This window comes from Argiope bruennichi, chromosome 10 (genome assembly GCF_947563725.1).
Source record: "Argiope bruennichi chromosome 10, qqArgBrue1.1, whole genome shotgun sequence".
NCBI classification, from domain to species: Eukaryota; Metazoa; Arthropoda; class Arachnida; order Araneae; family Araneidae; genus Argiope; species Argiope bruennichi.
In genome coordinates this window covers 53,729,437-53,750,366 of record NC_079160.1, presented here as the reverse complement: position 1 = coordinate 53,750,366, position 20,930 = coordinate 53,729,437, and the positions used below count along the sequence as shown (strand labels likewise).

General features: G+C 27.0%; 1 protein-coding gene across 2 annotated transcripts in view; it reads left to right on the top strand.

Moving 5' to 3' along the window:
• The window catches only part of LOC129988238 (uncharacterized), a 46,409-nt gene extending 30,670 nt beyond the window's left edge, over positions 1-15,739 (top strand). For both annotated transcript variants that reach the window (XM_056096412.1, XM_056096411.1), the window contains exons 12-18: positions 208-268; positions 1,740-1,882; positions 3,633-3,851; positions 8,718-8,797; positions 8,956-9,034; positions 14,051-14,146; positions 14,850-15,739. In XM_056096412.1, the coding sequence (XP_055952387.1) occupies positions 208-268; positions 1,740-1,882; positions 3,633-3,851; positions 8,718-8,797; positions 8,956-9,034; positions 14,051-14,146; positions 14,850-14,912 (741 nt within the window). In that variant the 3' untranslated portion in view covers positions 14,913-15,739. The remainder of the gene's footprint in view (positions 1-207; positions 269-1,739; positions 1,883-3,632; positions 3,852-8,717; positions 8,798-8,955; positions 9,035-14,050; positions 14,147-14,849) is intronic.
• The last annotated feature ends 5,191 nt before the right edge of the window (positions 15,740-20,930 follow it).

Genomic DNA, 20,930 nt, shown 5'->3' with positions numbered 1-20,930 from the left:
TTTTAAAGATCTTTCTATTCTAAAACCTTAAAGTGAATTTTATCACCTTCTTTATTGTAGGAATTGCAAACTACTAAGGGTTCTAATTATTAGTTTTGTGTTTGTTTTTATAATTTTGCATGTTACATTTCTAAAAAATAATTAAGAATTTTTTCTAAATTTTATAACTACAATTTGTTATTTTAAAAATTATATGTAACATTATAGAACCTGCAGTTTCTGTTAGGCCAGTCCATTCCAAAAGAACCAGTAAAAGATGAATTTCCAGGTAATTTTACTTTAAATGTTGCATTTTTAAAAAATATATACATTTATCTAAAAATAAAAATTTGTGTTAAAAAGATATAAGTAATAATTCTCAAAATTTTAAGGTTATTTAGTATATCTTGTTTAGTTTGCAAAACAAATTGCACTGAATCGTATTTATTGTTGTTACATTCTCTTTATAACCATAGTGTGAGATATTGATTTTGATTGACTAAATTTTTTAAATATCTATTTTTATAACTGTAGATATACACATATAACACTGATATGCATGATTTTAAGATAAAAAAAATATTAAATCTCTTTCACCTGCATGTCTTTAAAATACTTTGAGAGGGCTTGTGAGCTTTGATTTCATCTATCTATCTATCTATATATATATATATAAAGATGCATTTACTAACATGAAGAAAAGTTTGAAACAGAGAGCAGGTCACAAGAAATAGAATTTTGTTATGTGCTTCACATTTGCCTTATTTTGATATGAATTATCTTAAAGCATTTGTTGCAAATTTATTTGTGATTCCTCAATATATGCCCATTTTACCTTAAAAACATTCTTCTAGTCTTAAAAAAGATAGAGAAATGGATAATCCATATGCAATAATATTTTTAAATTGAAATTAGGTTTTCCGTAATATTTTCATATTTCTTCAATATAACTATAGATTTGGATTTATTTCAGAATGTTTAATAATTTGTTGCACAATAACCATTGAAAAAAATGGACTTAGTAGTGAATGCTGTTATTAATTACCTGATATTTGCTACAATGTAATATGTAATGTGTGGTTAATTCTCAAAGTGCAATTTTTATTTAGTAATTTTTTTAAAGGTAATCTTAAAGTTTTAAATGGAAATCGTCATTAAGAGTAACCGAAATATTTTTTTTTAAAAGCTGAAAAGAGTTTTTATCTCTTACCAACTATATCACTTTTGATATCTTATTAATTGTGTGATTATTTTAGTGTCCATTTTAAACAGTAAATAGAAAAATGGCCCCAATTAAATTTTTGGATAAAAGAAATACCTTTAAAGTGCTTGAAAATGAAAACCTATTTGTTGAATTGAATCCGTGAAAAGGGCAATGCCATTTTAAATTATCGCCTTTTTTTAATGGATTAGTTTGATTAATGTAGATCGAAACATGAAGGATAAAAGCAGTGCTGTACCAATTCCCTTCCTAGGCTCCAGGCGTATTCCATGTTTTGAATTCGTACAACAGTACTTGTCCACATTTAAAACTCGATTTCCTTAACATAAAAATTTTTCAAACAGATACTGTTTTCAGTATTTCAGTTATTTTAAAATTTGAAAGTCATGATTTAGAATTCATTTTATTTTTTTAATGGTGACATATTTGCTCATTCCTGTTCATAACCAAAAAGAAAATAGTATTAGTAAATTTTTGAAAATCTGATGAAAATTATTTTAATTAAATTTTCTGACTTACTTAAATTCTATTCTTTCAGAACTTACTCCAGATATGGATGAACGAATCGAATGGGCATTGGCAATTGGATCACAAACAGAAATACTTTCTTCATTCAAAGATTGCACATGTACTAGTATTGATCTTGCTACATTAACTGGTCTAAACTGGTTAAATGATTCTGTAAGTATACTCTAGTAAATGCAGATTTTACATGCAATCATTTAATTATGTTTTGTTTTTGTTTTTTCTTTTAGTTGTATGTTAAACGTGTTCTAAAAAATCCCCCCCCCCCCAATATTGAACCTAGAAATGTACTTCCAATTATGAAATTTTATTAACATACGGTTTAGAATTTAAAGAGGCTTGTAACAAATCTGGATGGAAACATTTATTACATTCAAATTTCGATTGGGCATCCATTATTTCAAATTTGAAAAATTGAACATTTAATATATCTCAGAAAAATAGAGTAGCCCCAAGGAAATTTTTGCTTGCAGTTGAATGCATGATTTTAGGCTTTTCATTAGAATGATATATGTCAGTAATAAGGATTATTTGTAAATGTTGACAAAATATTGTATATCATTGTGTTCTTGGTCTAGTTGGCCAGAAGAATATTAATGTTTTTTCTGAGTTTCCAACATCCATCTAAAAAATGTGTTTGCAGTTTGTTTAGTAGTGGTGAATTATAAAATTCTTCTTTCGCCAAGCAGAACGAGGCTTTATAAAAGTAAGGCAGAAATTAACATTTTAGCTTAATTATTTTTCAAGCTACTCTTACGATGCTTTTTCACCAAGTATAGAAAATTTATGACTATATGTAAAACATCTCGTGAAGAAGGTTGATACCATTTTAGTAATCTTATTAAGGGAAGAGTAGAATATTCAATATTTATTTTCATCTATTACCAGGATAATAGCAAATTACTAAAAAGTATTCAATTGGCAAACAATTTTTATTATATGATATGAATTTGTATTCTATTTCTGAATTCAGTAATTTGAAGAATTCACAGATCAATTCATTGGATAATTTTCATTCATTCCGTAGAATTCCATTTATTGCTTGGTTTTCTTTCAATGTATACATTGAGCCTAATGTCATCAATAATTTTCAAAATCTGTGGTAAAAATTTTTTTTTTATTTTATGAGATTGCATTATGTCACTTATAGTCATCGCTACATCTTTATCTAAATTCTTCTATTTTGTAAATGTTTCTTGTACTTTGAATAAACCTTTTTGAAATTTTGGCCAATATCTATGGAATAGGCATATTTTTAATGACTTTAGAGTACTTTGATTATGGTTTGATTTTGCTTTAAATTTTTTTTTAAATTTAAATTTTTAACTGCCTTAAGTAGATATACATTTGCATGTGTGCATACTTTACAAATTAAGGACATATGCTGAAGTCTGTAGAATACCTTCTTCTATAATTTGCTGTCCTGCCTCATGCAATATATTGACCTAGGACAAAATTTACTTGCGATGTAAAGTCTGGAAAAGGGGGTAATATAATGGGTACAAACATCTCTTTATTCCTACTTGATGGATATTGAGAGAGAGAGAAAAATTATGATATACCCTATTAAATTATATTTTATAAAATATTGGGATAATAATATTGGATTGGATATAAAATTAAATTGCATGCGAGATTATTCAATTTGCAGTATTCCAAATTGTATTTTTTTCTCATTTACTTATAAGCATTTGGTGTCATGTTCAGTAATACAAAGAAAGGAAGGGGGGGGGGGAATTAAGTAATTTGTAGCAAAGTAGGTCATCTGCCATTTGCAGGTCCTTGTGTGTGTGCATTCCTTCATTCGATAATTTTTTGTTACCTTGTAAATGGATTTTTTTTAAAAATTATTTGTGTTAATAATTTTTGAAATATTCTAATATATATATATGTATATGTATTTTAGATTATAAATTTCTATCTGGCTCTTATAAGGGAAAGGTGCAGGAATCATCCTGAATATCCTCAAGTGCATTACTTCAATACATACTTCTTTGCAGCTCTAAAAAATAGAGGTCCTAGAGGTGTTTTGAGATGGACCAGGAGACTTGAGGACAAAAAAAATATATTTGAATTTGACATAGTATTCGTGCCTCTTCATTTAGGAATGCACTGGGCATTATGTGTAAGTTATTTATATATTCTAGTTGGTTGACTTTTAAATTATTGAATTACATTTACATTTTACTCTCAATTTTGTCTACTTATGATAAATTTTAATGTCAGTGTATATTTTAATGTATAGCTTTTCATTTAATTTTATATCCAACGGTATTAAATTTTTGAAAAATCAGATATGCTTAATTGCTTGCAGTTGATGACAGCAATAGACTATATTGTATTGTTTTCTTTAGCCATCAGATTTCAAGCTCAAATCATTATTGACTTGGAGAAATGTCTTTTTACTTAATATCTGGGTCATGGGGTATGTAACATCATGAAAAGTGTTCAAATTTAAAAACCATTTTTAAGTACCGTAAAAGTGCTTTTGTTTTGTTTCTTCACACAATATAATAATTTGAAAGTATTGTGTACGGTTTTATTTACTGGATATATCAAGAAAGAAAACTATTAAAAGTGAAGAATTCAAATAAGAAATACAATGTGAAATATATTCACAGGTTCCAACACATATTAAAATAATGCTTAATGAGGTTTTTTTTTTTTTTTTTTTCCCCCTCCCCTTCTTCACCTTTTTTCAAAAATGAGCATTGCCATTTATTGAAATGCTGAAATAGTTATTTGGAAGGTGCAGTACGATATATGTACTAGCACATACTTTTAGCTTGAAAAACGTTCAAACAATTTTTATCTTATATGTTAAAGAATTTCAGTTATGCTTGGTAAAAGTATTTTTTAACTTTTCTTTGTTGGTTTATATTGATATGCAGAGAATACGGAGATTGGTCTGACCAAAGAAAAATCAGAATACTGTAGGATAAATTTGGTGTGCCAGAGAGATATATCGAAGACTAGAGAAGCAGCTATAAAAACATTCACATTGAAGCCCATTAATTACATTACACATTTGATCATCATTCTCGTTTAATATGTAGTTTTGAAGCCATCCCTTAAATGAAATATTAAAGGGATTTCTATTGTACAATATGAAATTGTAATTCATTGTGGTGTATATTTACAAGAATCGCTTGCATAAAATTTAGTATGATTAGATAATTTTCAATGATCATGTTTTTTTTTTTTTTTTTTTTTTTTAAGGGAAAAAAATCTTTGTTAGACTTGATATTTAAAAATTTTAAAGAAATAATAAAAAAGCATCCCAGAACTTTTATTATCTTACCATTTTATAACAACTTTTTTTTTTTCTAATTCTTACAGAATTTTTTCCCCATGTAATCTCTCATTACATATAACAGGGTATGTAGCATCATTAAAAACTGCTTATTTTTTATGGTCCTTATGTAAGACCCATTCAGTCATTTGCCTTTCATTACTCGACAGCTTAGAAAAAGGTTGCAACTAAGCTTTATTTCAATTTCAATAAATTTGCTTTTCTGAAATAAATGTCATCATATGAATTTATGACAAGATCTTCTTAATTTGGGAATAATCATATTCATGTGAATAATCAAAGCATGAAACTTTGGAAATGTTTTACCTTTTGGACTTTTTCCTCTATGAAAATATTATATTTGTTACTTATCAACATCTACAGAAACCAAAGCGTTTTTTAGTATTTTCCTATCTTATTTAAAGGAACTTGGCTACTGAAATTGCCCCTACTGCAATATTTAAGGAAATAAGTGATGAAATAGGATGCATTACTTTTTTTTTGGAACACTGTATGAATATTAAGCTTTTGGCAAACAAACTTAAAGTTATTGAAGAATATTTTCCCTATTTGATGCATTATGAATATTATCCAAATAATAAATTATTAGATTTAAGCTAATAATTTGAATAATGCCGTAGTATAACTATTAATATTTTATATGTTGATGAGTTTTGTTGTAGATGTCTAAAAAAATTCAAGCAGGGATTTTTTTGGGAGGGGGTGGAGGGAGGAGAGTTGTGTGAATGGATGTGGCAGACTGACTTTTTGAGTGAACTATCACAGGAACCTTAAATTTCACACTATGACTTGTATTCTTGCGAGAATACAAGAGCCATTCTCACAAGAATGCAAGAGCCAAAATAACTGAATTTTTTCTCTTTGCTGGTTTTATTATGAGATTCTGGTATAGATTTCTTTGGCATGTGTCGCCTTAGAAAAGGAAATCTTTTTAAAACCACTTCTAGATGCCAGGGATATTAGGGATATTTATCCCTTCACTTGCAGTATGGGGGAGAAAGGCAGTTTTTAGAGCACTTGTTTGATAATAATTACATTTAAAAAAAAAAGAAGTAGAATTTGGGTCAGGAAATAAGAGAAAATTTTGGAATGAATAGCTTAGAATAATTTAGAATAAAAAAAATTTGAAATTATATTTTAGCCAATTATTTTACTTTTCTCTCAACAGATTTAAAGAACTTGGAAAGGAATAAATGCAAGATTGTTCCCCTTATTTATAAACTAGCCGCCTTTGGAAAATAAGAAAGATATTCTTTAGTGCCCATACAGTTTAAATACTCAGTGACTCTGTTTTCCATACTCATATTTAAAAAAAAGAAATGCTTCGTTTCAGTAAAAAAATGTTCTTATATTAATTGCAGATTAGTCATTTGCACTTTAATTTAAAGCATAAATTCTACGAGAGCTAACCAGGTGGTTCGGCAATCTTAATGCTTGTTAAAATTTTAATAATTAAATATTTTATGTTACTCCTATTTTAATAGCTTCTTCATCAAAATATTTTAAAGCTTCAAATTTTGAAAGTCAATATTATAAAGGCCTTCAGCCATGACTTAATATGTATTTCTCTAATTTTCTGTTAGCTCCCGTAAATTGTCTACAAAATTTTCTCTGATTCTTCATGAACAGATCGATTAATTAACAATGTTTAGTTTTAAATGCATCAAACACTAAGAAAATAAGCAGAATCGTTTGAAATAATCGGTCGAAAACACGTTATTCCTTCAAAACCAAGTCTGTATCCTTTGATAATAGAATTGTCAACAATCAGAACACAATGCACATGCGTGAATTTTCAATGCCAATTATGGTAATGCAATTGCGTGAATTTTCTATGCTAGTTGTGGTAACGCTATGCAGATTAGAAATTTTTGATTTCCTTTATTTTGTTTCATTTTAATTTAAAAGTACTTCAGGATGAACTGAAATATTGATTAATTAACAATGCTTAATTTTCAATGCATCAAACACTAGGAAAATAAACAGAATAGTTTGAAATAATCGTCCGAAAATATGTTAAGCCTAACCTCGTTAGCGTTTGAAAAAATTGAAGCCTTACTCATTTGGCTATGGGGGAAATGAAGATTTTTTTGGCTGGAAAGTTAGTTTTTAATTAATAATTAAAATTCTAATTAAAAATTTTAAAAAAGGGACCCCTGGTGCACATTCCCGACTTCCAAGGTATGCATGTGCCAAATTTGGTCGCGGTTTGGTTGAGCGGTCTGGCCTGTAGAGCGCCAACACACACACACACATTTGGTTTTATTATTATAGATATAGATGCATTTTTGTGAAAGGAATTTTTGGTGAATATTATTGATAAAGAATTGAGAATATCAGCATCAGCGGTCCATTCAAATCATCACCTATTTTTGAGGAACAAAGAGCTAAAGAAGTTGTTGCCTGTGACATTAAAAAAAAAGACAGAATCTGATTTGTAATTCTCTTTACTGAAAAATAAATCTTTTTTATAGAAAAGGAAATTACTGAAATTGAATGTAATGTTGTTGAACTTGCTAAACAAGCTGATTAAACCAAACTTTTCATTAATAAAAAATAATGAGTTGCAAAATATTAACAAGAAAATTGAACTGTTGAAGGAGTTAGATAATGAAATTTCTAAAGAGAAATATAACTTTTTTTTCATGTAGTTAATAAAATTTAATGTTTATTATTGTTATTATTCCAGATTTGTTTACTTATGTTCTTAACCTTTTTTTTTTTTTCTATTATGAAATTAAAATATTAATGAAGTGGCAATGTAATGTTTTTTCTTCTAAATACAATCTGTAATGTAAATAAGATATTTCAGATACGAATTTAAAGTGCTTGAATTAGAGTTTCATGAGAAACTTGATGAAAAACGTTTTAAGTAACTTAGTTTTAAAGTTCATGAAAAATATGCAGTAGTTACTAGTGGTATTCTCTGTTTCTATTTTTTAAAATTGATTAGTATTTTTGGTCGTCTTAGTGAATTTCATAGTAACTTAGTTCTATAATCAAAACTATATGTTAATATTGGAACTTATTTTTTTCCTCAAACATGCTTAAAAAGTGCTTATAAACTGCTTATTTTTTAATATAAAATTTGACTACTCACCCTGTATAAAGGTTTGCCTTGATTGACAGAGCAACACACAGCATAAACCATTGAAGTTAGGAGTATGAAGTTTGGGAAGTTACTACTTGTGTATTAAGGTTCACTAACAACTGATTTTTTAAAGTTTAATTCGAAAATAAAGCTACATCTTTCAAAAGATATTAGATATATATGTAAAAAGTTCAGGAAATTTGCTATAAAACCTGAAAATATTAGGTAAAATCAAATAGCAGAAATTATGGCCACATTGTTATGTTGACACAATTTATTACTTTATGATGTTCAGTTTTCTCATTCAAACCTGTCATTTCTGTTGCTGTGATACTTACCAACATTTCTAACTTTCTACATTCAAATTGAATTAAATAAAAGCAAAATTAAAAATAGAGATTTAATTTTACTTTTTATAATTCTCAGATCAACATTATTTAAAATTGTCAATTGATTTTGTGAAAATTTTGTTTTACGAAAAATATTACTATAAAAATTGAATAATGTCAAAAAACATCTGAAAAATATTGTCTTCATAAAATTTTATTTCTACTTCATCATTTTATTGAAAGCTTATTTTTCCACAGGTAGTTGATAATCGAACTAAAAAAATTAAGTATTATGACTCAATGCAAGGTACAGATGATCAAAGCGTAAGAATGGTACAGTAAGTAAAATATATATATTTTTTTTTCTGTTACCTATTATCAAATCTTAGCAATTGAATGCATTTCTTTAGATCTACCTTAATATGATAAAGTATTTATTTTTATTCTTTCAAATGTTACTTTTTATGCATTTCTAACCATTTAATTTGTTTTTAAGGAACTACTTAGTAGCTGAAAAGAAAGATAAATTAGACATTACAATGGATCCTAATGAATATTCAATTGAAATGGTTAAGGTATGTTTTGTTTATTACTATTGATATATTTAATAATTTATTCATTTTGCTCCATTTGCTCATTTATATTGTTTAATCAAATTTTGTATCTTTTTAAATTTTCTCCAAGTAATAGCTATTAGGAATATATGTTACCATGTTGCTATCTCCCAGATTACCTAAAGATCGTTAATTTTTTAATATATATATGAGCAAACATATTATTTATGATTCCTGTCACTTTCTAAGATTAATAAACACGCATTTAATATGTGAAAATCCCAACTTTTAGAAAATGTTATTTATATCATGTTGCATATACAGTTATGCAATTTTGGTTAGTATATTTAGTTTATGCAATTTTATTAGTTTTTATTAAATTTATTGCACAGCAAAGAAGCAGAACCTAACTTTCAGATGATAAACATATACATATATTTTGATGTTAGCATATTACCATGTTAAAATTAGATATGAATATATTTTCACCCTGAACAGGTCTAGAATTTTGGATGATAAATTATTGATCAAAAGTGCAATCAAAAGTACTTAAAATCTGATTTCAGATTACAATTTCTCTTTTGAATGTCTGTTTTCTCTTGATAAGGAAAGTTTTTCAGAAGTAAACCTTCTTTTTAAGAGCTTTTGCCCCAGCCAGCCAAAAGTGGTTTAATGTTATTCTCTAGGGAAAATGTTTTTAAATAAAGGACATCACCAGTTCTGTTTTTTCATATGGCTATATATATAATATTTGTGTGTATGGAGAAAAATAAATTGTTTGTATTCCTGCTGGAGCTTGAATTTCATTTATAAAATGTAATTGATTTTTTTTTTTTTTTTTTTTTTTTTTATCCTCTCTCTATATAAAATTGAATGCATATTTGTGTCGGGAAACTTCATATAAATCCACAATCCTGAGGTGATTCAAACGAAATTTAACACATAAGTGGATAAAAAAAAAGTATTGGCAATTGCCTATAAATGATCATATTTGCTAACAAAGTATGTTTACAAATTTTATTTTAACATAGCGAATACAGAAGGAGAAAAGACAAACAAATAATAACGAAATTTTCATTTAAATATTTTTTTAGTCAAAATCTACGAAAAAATCCAAAATTTACATGATAAAAAAAGTATTGGCAAAATTATGAAATTGACAAAAAAAAAATGAGTGAAAACAAAATCAGTATATGTTTAGTACTTTGTATGCATACCTTCTGCTTCTATAACAGCTTGTAATCTATTACTCATAGAGGAAACTAAGCTCTTTGTTGTACTGTTGGGAATTTTGTGCCACTCTTGCAAGAGTAAACGTTTGAGGTCGTCTTTACTTGAAATTTTATGTTTCCTGGTTTCTAGATCCAGCAGGTGCCATAAATTTTCAATTGGATTGATGTCAGGCGATTGAGGTGGGGTTTTTAACTGGCGAGGAGCATTGTTGAGTAGCCATTCACGGGTGAGATTCCCTGTATGCTTTGGGTCATTGTCTTGTTGAAAAACGAATGATGTTCCCAAGCCAAGATTTTGGGCACTGATTTTTCAGTTATGGCGCAAAATGTCAATGTATGTACATGCTGTCATAATACCATCAATAAAATACAGGTTGCCAACTCCATTAGCTGCCATACAGCCCCAAACTAAGACGCTGCCTCCACTATGTTTTACAGTAGCAGTTAAATGTTGCTCTTCCAATTCAGTATTTGGCCTCCTCCACACATATCGTCGTCCATCACTGCCGAAAATGTTAAACTTTGATTCATCGGAAAAAATAACTGTGTTCCAAAACTCTTCGGATAAATCAATTTGTGATTTTGCGAAATCTAACCTCTTTCTCCTTTTTATTTGCGAGATGAATGGTTTTTTTCTAGCTGCCCTTCCATAATAATGTCCCTCGTGTAAAACATTCCGTACAGTCTGTACGCTGAAAGTCTTTTGTGAAGTGAAAGCAACATCTCTAGCTATCTGGGGTGTACTTATTTTAGGGTTTTTCTTAACCTTGTTAATAATGGCACATTTTTCTCTTGTAGAAAATATTCGAGATCGTCCACTTCTAGTCTTATTTTCTGTTGATCCTGTTTCCTTGAACTTTTTTACAACACTTCTGACAGTAAATAAACTTATAATCAACTGCACTCCTATAGCACGATAAGTTAAACCTTCATTTCTGAGCCTAATAATCATGTTTTTAACACTAACGTCCAACTCCTTCGATTTCGGTCATTTTACTGTAGTAATCGTGAAATAATGCATAGACACTTTTGGAGTTGTTTTGCAGACTTTATACCAGTAGAGTTTCTTATCAGTCAAAACACGTGACTTCAGTGTAACAAAATTTGCATAGCAGTTCCAATATTTTTTTGGCATGCAAATTTTTGATTTTGAAAGAAAAAATCGTAGAAAATGCAAATTAAAATAAAAGTTTTACTATTTTTATATATTTAAAATGTCTTGTATTTAATTACGACAGCTAAAATTGCATAACATTTTATTTATTTGTCAATATGAATAAATTAAGGCAATTGCCAATACTTTTTTTACCCACCGTATATCTCTTAGTATGTAGAAAAATTAAATATGCTATTAAAAAATGTCTATGCCCCTCTAAAGTGATTGAAAGGGTGCCTAAATGATTTAATATTTTATCATTATAACTTCTGACTAATCATTGCTCAAAAAATCATTTTTAAAATTTTTCAGTGAATATAAATTTTTTTTCTGTGTGATTTTTTTTTAACACTATTTAAAAAATGCCTTTCCTCCATTCAAATATTAAGCCTATTTGACATGTTTGATTATTTCATGTATCATGAGCATGCCTTTGCCAATATTAAAGCTTTATTTTTATTATTATTATTAACTTTTTTGCCTTTATTTATCAATGAAAGATTTTTGTATTTCTAGTCTTTTACTGTCTTATTTTTAATGAATACCTTTTTTATGGCTAAACTTTTTAGTCTGCACTCGATGAATAAAATTTTAACTCCCATGAAAATTTCCTGAGTTTTTATTGAATTATTATATATTTTATTGCACCACCTTTAATGCCTTATCTTTTTTTTAAAAAAAATGTATTGATGGACATTTTCTTTTGAAAAACTACAAATTTTTGCCTCCTAAAAAGTGTAAAAAAAAAATTTTAAAAAATGTTTGTGTTTCACTTGAACTTGAATTTTATTTTTCTAAATGTATAATATATATAATACTTAAAACTTTTTTTTTCTTTTAAGTTAACTATTATATTATCAAAATTCAAATATTGGATTGTGAATATTTGATTAACGAGAATTTGAACATTGTGGTTCCTAATTTGCTTAGTGTGAATGTTAGTTGCAAAATCTACATGAAACCAAAAGTATTACTTGATCAATAAATAAACAATAAAAATATTTTCAAAGTATATAGCTGTTTTCGTACACTCAGGAATATCTTTGAGTGATATTGCATCTCACTCTGAACATGGTTTATTTGAACTTATCTAAGTTTTATAATTATTTGAATTCTGTTTTAAGCACAGTTAAGATTTAATAATATTAATATGAGTTAATATTATTATTTGAAGTATTATATCAGTGAAATATTATTTAAGACCAAAGAACTTTTTAATTTTAAGTCAAAATATAATCTCTTAAAGTCGTGAATATCAGTGTAGAAAGTTAATATTACTTGTATGATCAAATTTAAGTTACTAGTTCTAGAATAAGAACTCAAAGTATGCTATAGGTATATGTAAAAAACAATGAGATTTTTTTTAATCTAAAAACAATTACTATTAATTTATTATTATTATTCAATTTAGGATTTCAAAACATCTTAAGAAATTGAATATAAGAATTCAATTACTGTATAAAATTATTTGTATTTTACTTTTTCTTAGAGAACTCTGCCTTTGTTTGTTTGTTTGTTCTGGAGGTACAATGTTCTAGTCCAAAATAATTTCTGTGAATTCAAAAAGTAAATTTATAATCTGATCAATAATAAAAACTGTCATACATTATTTCAAAAATTTAAATTTTTTGTGTGAATTATAAGGATCACATTCACTCTTAATTCACATTGACTTGCTGCATAAATTATTTGGTCAAACTATAGTGAAGTGTGAGGAATGAGGCTAATGGCAATTTAGCCCAAATTTGAATTGATGTAGGGTCCTGCTATTTCAGGAATTATTTATTTTGTGGTATAGGACTGGTAGCCAACAGAATCTACATTTTTGGTATATGATTGGCAAGTCTTATAATAGTCGCCATTCATGCAATAATGTGGTTTTTTTTTTTTTTTTTTTTTTTTTAATTGGACTGGACATAGTGGTGTGTAATGTAAGGTCTGGTAGCATTTACTATAAAAATCATTTTTCAGGATTGCAAAACAAACAAACAATAAAAAGCTTTAGTTGTTTTCCTATAAGACACTGTAATTATAATAGTTCAAAACTACAGTACAAGGGAAAATAGTCAGTATAATATTATTTACAATATGATAATCATATATATGTTCCTAAAATATTTAACTGAATTATTAGATTATTAGTTAATAATTGAAATATTTATCAAGAATTGCAACTTTAGTAATCCTTATTCTATTTTGTAAAATTGTTAATTTGGTTCACCCCTCTGAGCACTTTTGTGGAAATACCTAAGCAATCCAAAATTATCTGGTTTCATATTTCCTGCATACTATTAATTAGAGTTATTATTGGTGGTAGTAGGTGCTTTGCTTTTGTTAACATAGTTCTTATAAATGTCAACAAAAGCAATCATTTAAAATCTATTCAATTAAAGTTAATTAAATTATTCAATTTCATTCTTTAATTTTTTCACTGGTTAAGTGTTGGAAAGTTCTTTTACAGAAAAAAGGGTTTTAAAATTTTTTTAAAAAATGAATACATTTGCTATATTTTACCAACTGTTTCTTGCTATGAATGCTGGAATATCACTAACATACTTTAAAAGTGGAAGTTTTCCTTGTATTCACCCCTCCTAAGACTTGTTTATTCAATGAAGAATAATTCTATATATATTTAAATTTTTAATTTAGGACATACCTCAGCAAATGAATGGCAGTGATTGTGGGATGTTTACTTTGAAGTATGCTGAATATCTTTCAAGGGATGTCCCTATAACATTTTCTCAAGTAAGGAAACATATTATTGGTATTAATATTATTTTAATAAGTTATTGAGACATCCTATGTTAGAAATTTAATCTTCATCAACTGAATTAACTGTCCAGTATTTTGTAGCAAAGTTTTTGTATTCATTTATGCTCTTACTTTCTTTTAGTTTACATATTTATTTGATGAATTGGTTTTTTTTAATGTGAAATTTCTTAAAAACTAATTTGGAGCACAAATTAATGATACAGTTATAAAACTGTTTAAATTAAAAATGGTTAGGTATAAACTGGAGATAATAAAACTTGAGAATGCAATCACTTTTCTATAATTTAAAAAGAAAATTCGCAAGTAAATAAAGTCTGAAGGCCTGAGAATTCAAATTATTGAAATAAGAATTGTACATTTTAATGTAGCTTTTGTTTTGAATACATAGATGTTTAATCATGTTGAATAGTATTAAATTCAGATCAAAGTATTGATGCAGGATTGCAAAATCCTTTCTTAAAAACAAAGTTTTATTTATTTCTTGCTAACAAAAAGTTGAAATATATTGCGATAACTATTATTTCATGAAATTGTGAACTTCAGTTATTAATCATGCAGTCTAATGGAAGTTTTTAAGCTTTTATCATTATGACGAACAAAATGCCTCATTAAAAATGCTATTGTAAGTATATTATTTTATATGTGAGATTGTAACTCTACTTAATCTTTTTTACAGGAACATATGCAGTATTTCAGACGTAGAATGATTTTTGAAATTTTAGACAAGAAGCTATTTTAAATATCATGAAAGAATTAATGAATTGTATATTGTCTTCATCAAAGCTCCATTGTACATATGACTGTACATTTCATTCAGTACTTTTTTTTTTTTTTTTTTTTTTTTTTGAATTTCTAATAAGTTAAGTGATATTAATCATGATTTGGAATCTTTCTTTAATTATTTAATACTATATTTTAAAATATTTCTATATTGTAAATAAATGCATAATCTTCAATTGTTGGAGATGAAAGTTTGTATTTTGAATAAGTTGTCTGAATCTGAGGCTCATGGGGGAAAAAAATATGTGAACTTTGGTCCTGGCATTTTTTTCTCAATGCAAGGACAAATAAAAAAAAAAAAAAAAAAAAAAAAAATCTTTCTTTAAAAGAGAATTGTGTTTTATTTCTAGATTCTTTTCACTGTAATATGCATTTGTGCTAAAACTATCTCTGCTTTCTTTATTCTTTTAATTTCAACTTAATGTCCAGTGTTTGTTCTTTGCCTTTAAATTCAGTAGTACATATATAATGCATGGTTAATTAAAATTCGTAATTTTTTTTAAAGTTATATTAATATTTCATCAGTTTATCGAAATCTGTTGTTTGAATTCTTTAATTTCTCATTATTTATTTAAATGGCTATAACTTATGTCATTTATTTTGAGGGGGAGCCTAGAATCTGATTCTTTACCATCATAGGAACTGTTATAACAAGTTTTTAAAAATCTACCTGTGATTGTGTGCTGTTTTATTTATATTATAAAGTTCTATTTTTTTATTTATTTAATTTTGATGTTTTTCGAAAATACTATAGATATTAATTAAATATCACAACTACAGAGCTGAGTTTTATTGTTTGAGTGTGATTGTTTAATATAAGTGTTCTATTGCTGATAATAACTTCTCCAGTTTTAGAACATATTTCTAATTATCCTCCACTCCTCCATTTTTGTTTCATAAAATTTTAGTACAATCTATAAATAATTCATTTTGAAAAGAAAATCTTCAAGAATAAATAAATTTGATCCACCTCCAAGTCTTATTTCTCTCTGGAATGAATGTTATTGAAATTTTCAATAATACAAAGTCAAAGAAAATAGTGAGTAAAGGGAAAGTGTTGATACAGCTTATTTTGAGTATGTATCTATTAGAGGCTACATATATGCTCTGTAATCTGTTCATAAATATTTAAAAAGAAATTATTAGATATTTTTTTTAAAAATTTATTTTGATTTCTACTCTATTCTGAGCAGTCCTCTTACAGTAATTCTACTAAAGTTTTGCAAATGGTTTCTTCAGTTTAATTTTTGAGAAGTTCATAATATGAACAAAAAATAGATCATTATGGTTTCAATTTTTATTTTCTCAATTCCGGATATGTGAAAATATAAACTTTTTCATCTTTCTCAAAACTTGTTTTAAAATGTTTGTATTATGAATGAAGATTATCTTTTAAACTTGAATCTTTTAAAGATTGATTACATGGGTATTGTGACTTGAATATTGATGGGCCAGATGTTGTACTCACTATGAAATATTATCTATTCTCATTAAATAATAATGCATGCTAAGTTTTGCGGTGAGAAAATTTATCTCGATTATTAATAAAAATTTTAGAGGAGAATTATTGAACAGCTTAGTGAAATTCTTTACATGTCATATGTCATTCTCTTTCTATTAACAGTTCTGAACTCTTATACATATTAATTTACATTTTCCAGGTTTAAAATCCAAAAGAAAAAGCATTGTTTGCATCAAAATATTTTGATGACATTGAACTTTTAGCTGTTAAATAATGCAGAAAGAAAATCCTTACATAAACTATTCTCCTAAAATAAATTAAATGAAACAGCAAAAATAAATTTAATTTTCATTTTTTAATATTTTATTTGATTTCTTAATAATATTTGCATTTGTATATTCATATCGCATTATCATCTTCAATTATTTAAAATCATTTTTTTAAAAAAAAGTATGTAACATTTTGAAATTGGATTTCTTTCTTAGTCACCTTTTTTTTTTTTTTTAAGCATTTTTTGCAATCTAAACTGTTCATGCAGCATTTCTAGCTGTTTGAACCATTACATTACTATCATTTGAGTTGTTACTTTTAGAAAAATATTTAGTTGTATGATGGGCAAACCCAAATACATTATTCATCTTTTGTTTTATGGCTTACCATCTATATTTTATTTATTCATTTTTTATAATGGCAAGATATTTTTCACAAGAATTGATTATTGGGTTTTTAAGAAATTACTTCTTTCTACCTACAAATAGTGAAATATTGAGTTTTGTGATAAAGAGTGTAATATCCCTGGAAATGGCAATATATAAATTTTAATTGAAAATGTCTTGAGCTAGTTTATTGCCTTTTCTTGTTTGATTCATTTGTAAATTGGGCTATCAGCTTCAAATTTTTTTTTTTTTTTTAATTGCATAACTGCACAGACAAAAAGGCCCTTTTAGTAGTGGGTAATAAAACAATTACTGAAAAATTTTTAATGATTCCTTTTATCAACTTAGTTTTTTAAACTAAATATTTTACATAGCATTACTTATTCTTGTTTGAAAAGCTGCTCTTGGTTGATTTTGTGAGGAAGGTTAATTTTCAACACTAAGCCTAGCAGATTCTCAGAATGAAGTCTTTAGCTACTATTCTAACCATTGTGGGCAATCTGACATAACTAAATTGCTCTAAAAGACTCTTGGAAAATTGTATACTTAAAATTAATTGAAAACATCTAAGCAACACAAAATCAATTCTGAAAAATTGGATGAAATTGAAAGAAGATATGTGATAGAACAATTTATGTTTGTCTTACTGAAGAGAGTTTACTATAGTCTTTAGTTTTTCATAATATTACTTGCCTAAATCTGTTTTATCTTGTGCAAATAGTGCATCAGCCACTAATGTGCCAAAAATATGCTGGCTCAGTGTCTGGGTCCATGTTTCCTTGGTGGATAAAGCACTGCTGTGTGGTGGAGTAACCTCTATTTCAATGACTGATATGGGCCAGACTGTAATGGTCCTTAGCACACCCTTCAATTTCCTATTTTCCTCTGTTACAGACATTATGATTTTACTATTATTTACAATTAAAAATATTCAGATTACTCCAGGTGTCCAAGCAATGTTGGGATAACTCTTTGTTGTTATCTTATGCCAAAAGATGTAGGGAACATTTATAACACAGTGTCACTTAACATATTAATCATTATTTGCATATCTCATTTTTATTCTGTTTCTTCTTTTATGAATATATCTTAGGTACTTCTTGACAAAATTAGAACTTGTAAACACCAAATTTCCGATTCAGTCGAATAATAAACTGACTTTTTTTTTTAACAGAAGTTGTTTAGGCTTCCCTGTATTTAGATTCAATTGTTCTATCACTTTCTTTGTTGTATATTTTTTATGCATGATTTATATTAATATTTAAACAAAAAAAAGTTTATTTTTGCTTTCAGGTTCTCAATAAGTAACTAAAAATTGTATAGAATTTAAATTATATACTTTTGTTTCATATTTTGTATTTACATTTTCAATATATTTTTTAAGCTGTAGTGGTGCTGAAAAATATGATTTGTGATAGTTTTCTTATAATGCTGTTCTGTTTTTTTATTCTTTTAATTTATTAATAGTCATATTTCATTTAGAAATATCCCAGTTAAATGAATATGGCATACTATATGTATACATGGCTTAAACAAATTTAGATGTAAAATATTGCCTCAAGTTTTGAAGTTTTATTATTTTTAAACAAGTTTAAATTTCTTTAACATAAAAAAAATCATAGTCATTGACTGGTGTTTGATTATTAATCTTAAGCTTTTTTTTAATGTAAACAAAAAGTTCATTAATATTATAATTAAAAATTGAATAAAAGATGCATGAAGTAATACCAATTTTTGAAATCTATGAGGATCTTTATTTTGGATATCTCTACTATTAATAAAGATGAATATTTGTTTGTGTGTGTACCACTCAATATGATGTAGTAGACACAGAGCTACCAAATTTGGAACAGATATACCTTGGAAGATAACAATTTACACCTGCACATTTTTTTAAATTAAAATTTAAGTGAAATTCTGGCTTTTTCTCGCTAAAAAATACTGAAAATATAGCACAAAAATGAGTGATGTACCTTCTTTTATCTTTTCAGTGACATCAATTTAACTATCACAAAAGTTTTCCTGGATTTTGGAATTTTTTAAAAAAATATTATGGATAATTTTCAACAAATAGATTTTGTAGTTGAATTGAAATTGAAACCATTTTCATTGTTCCATCAAATATTTAAACTTATGTGATCTTCTATGAGGTATTAGACAATGAAACACTGTAAAAGAAGATCAATTAATTATCCTGGGATGTTTTTAACAGCACTTTGATGTCACAGCTCTATTGGGTATTTTTATATACACAATGAACACAATAGATAAAAGGCTATTGAAATAATATGGCTTTGAAGCCCGTAATAATTTGATGCTTTAAAATATTTAACCAAACCAAGTCACACTTAGTTTGCATAAGAGATTAATTGAAAACAAACACAACCAATATTTGTGGCAATCCAATTGATTGATAAAAGAAGCTAATATTAAAATAAAGCACCAAAAACATATTAATAAAATATTTAATTGAAATGAAACATTCATCAAAAAATTAGCACATTATGGAAATAATAAATATATTGAACAAATTTAAATGTAATAAGAAAAAAGTAATGTCACAAATAATTGTTGAATTTAGTTCGGTAAAAGTGAATTTTAGTGTGCACCCAGCTGCGCCAACAATGCCAAGTCGCCAATAAAGATGGCGGACAAAATAAACAAATACTTCCGCGGAACAGTTACGGTTACTATTTCCCGCCATCTAATTAGAACTTTTTACTGATAAGTATTTTTTTTTTTCATACTGCCTGGTGCCTTCTACAGATGCCTAAGGCACCGGGCCATCCTAAGGCTTCGCTAGCAGCGGGAACCTAGTAGCTTCGCTAGCACATTGATCATAAAGACTGTGTGGAAAACAGAAACAGTACATAACCAAGAGAAAAGAAAAAACGAAGAAATAAGCAATCGGAACATTCTCCATACAAAATTTCAAACAAACATACTTTCCCCACCTTCATCAACATGTAAAAAAATATATTCCACTCACCCTCCATCCATTCTGCCGGTTCGATATCAAACCATTCTCAATACAAAATTTCAAACAAGCATCCTTTCCTAATTTCATTAATTCGTAAAATATATATGTATGCATATTTAACTCGCCCTTCATCCATTCTACAGGTTCGAAATAATCCCGACATAACAAATTATGAAGGGAACCAACCGTTATAACACCAAAAGAATTACGAAAACTGCGAAGAATTCCATAAGTGAGAATAATTTTTTTAAAGCGAATACTGACAATTAAAAATTGCAAAAGAATAAATATTTTCTGTTCGTATTCACATTAAAAAAAGAAAGAAGAAAATAACTTTTAATTATAAGCTTAAATTTCTTTATTTAATAAATTTTAATTATAATAAAGAACAAAAGTAAAATCTTTAATCGATATTTTTTTAATTTAACATTTTTCATAATTTAATTGTAGTTTAAGTACAACTCAACCATTGCAAAAAGTAGTAAACAAAACAGCAGTACGGTTGCTATAAGAGCGATCCGATGGGTTGCAATATTGGCGACAATCGGCTGGTGCACACTAATCTTCACTTAGGCCTTTAGTTCTTTTGAAATATACATACAAAGATTTTAAGTTTATTAGATTTCTGTATATTTATTAATTAGAAATTCTGTTAAAAATTATTATATATGATGATACAAAGGTGCTAAAAAATAACCATAATTTCAGATAATCTGATAATTTTTTATATATATATATATATCTTTCAATCCATTATTTTGACATTTGATTGCTCAAAAGGGCTTTATAAAAAAGTAAATTGGATGACTGAAAACTGTACATACCACCATAAAAATGTAAATATCAAGAAGATTTTTTTTTTTAAATCTCTCATGCCAA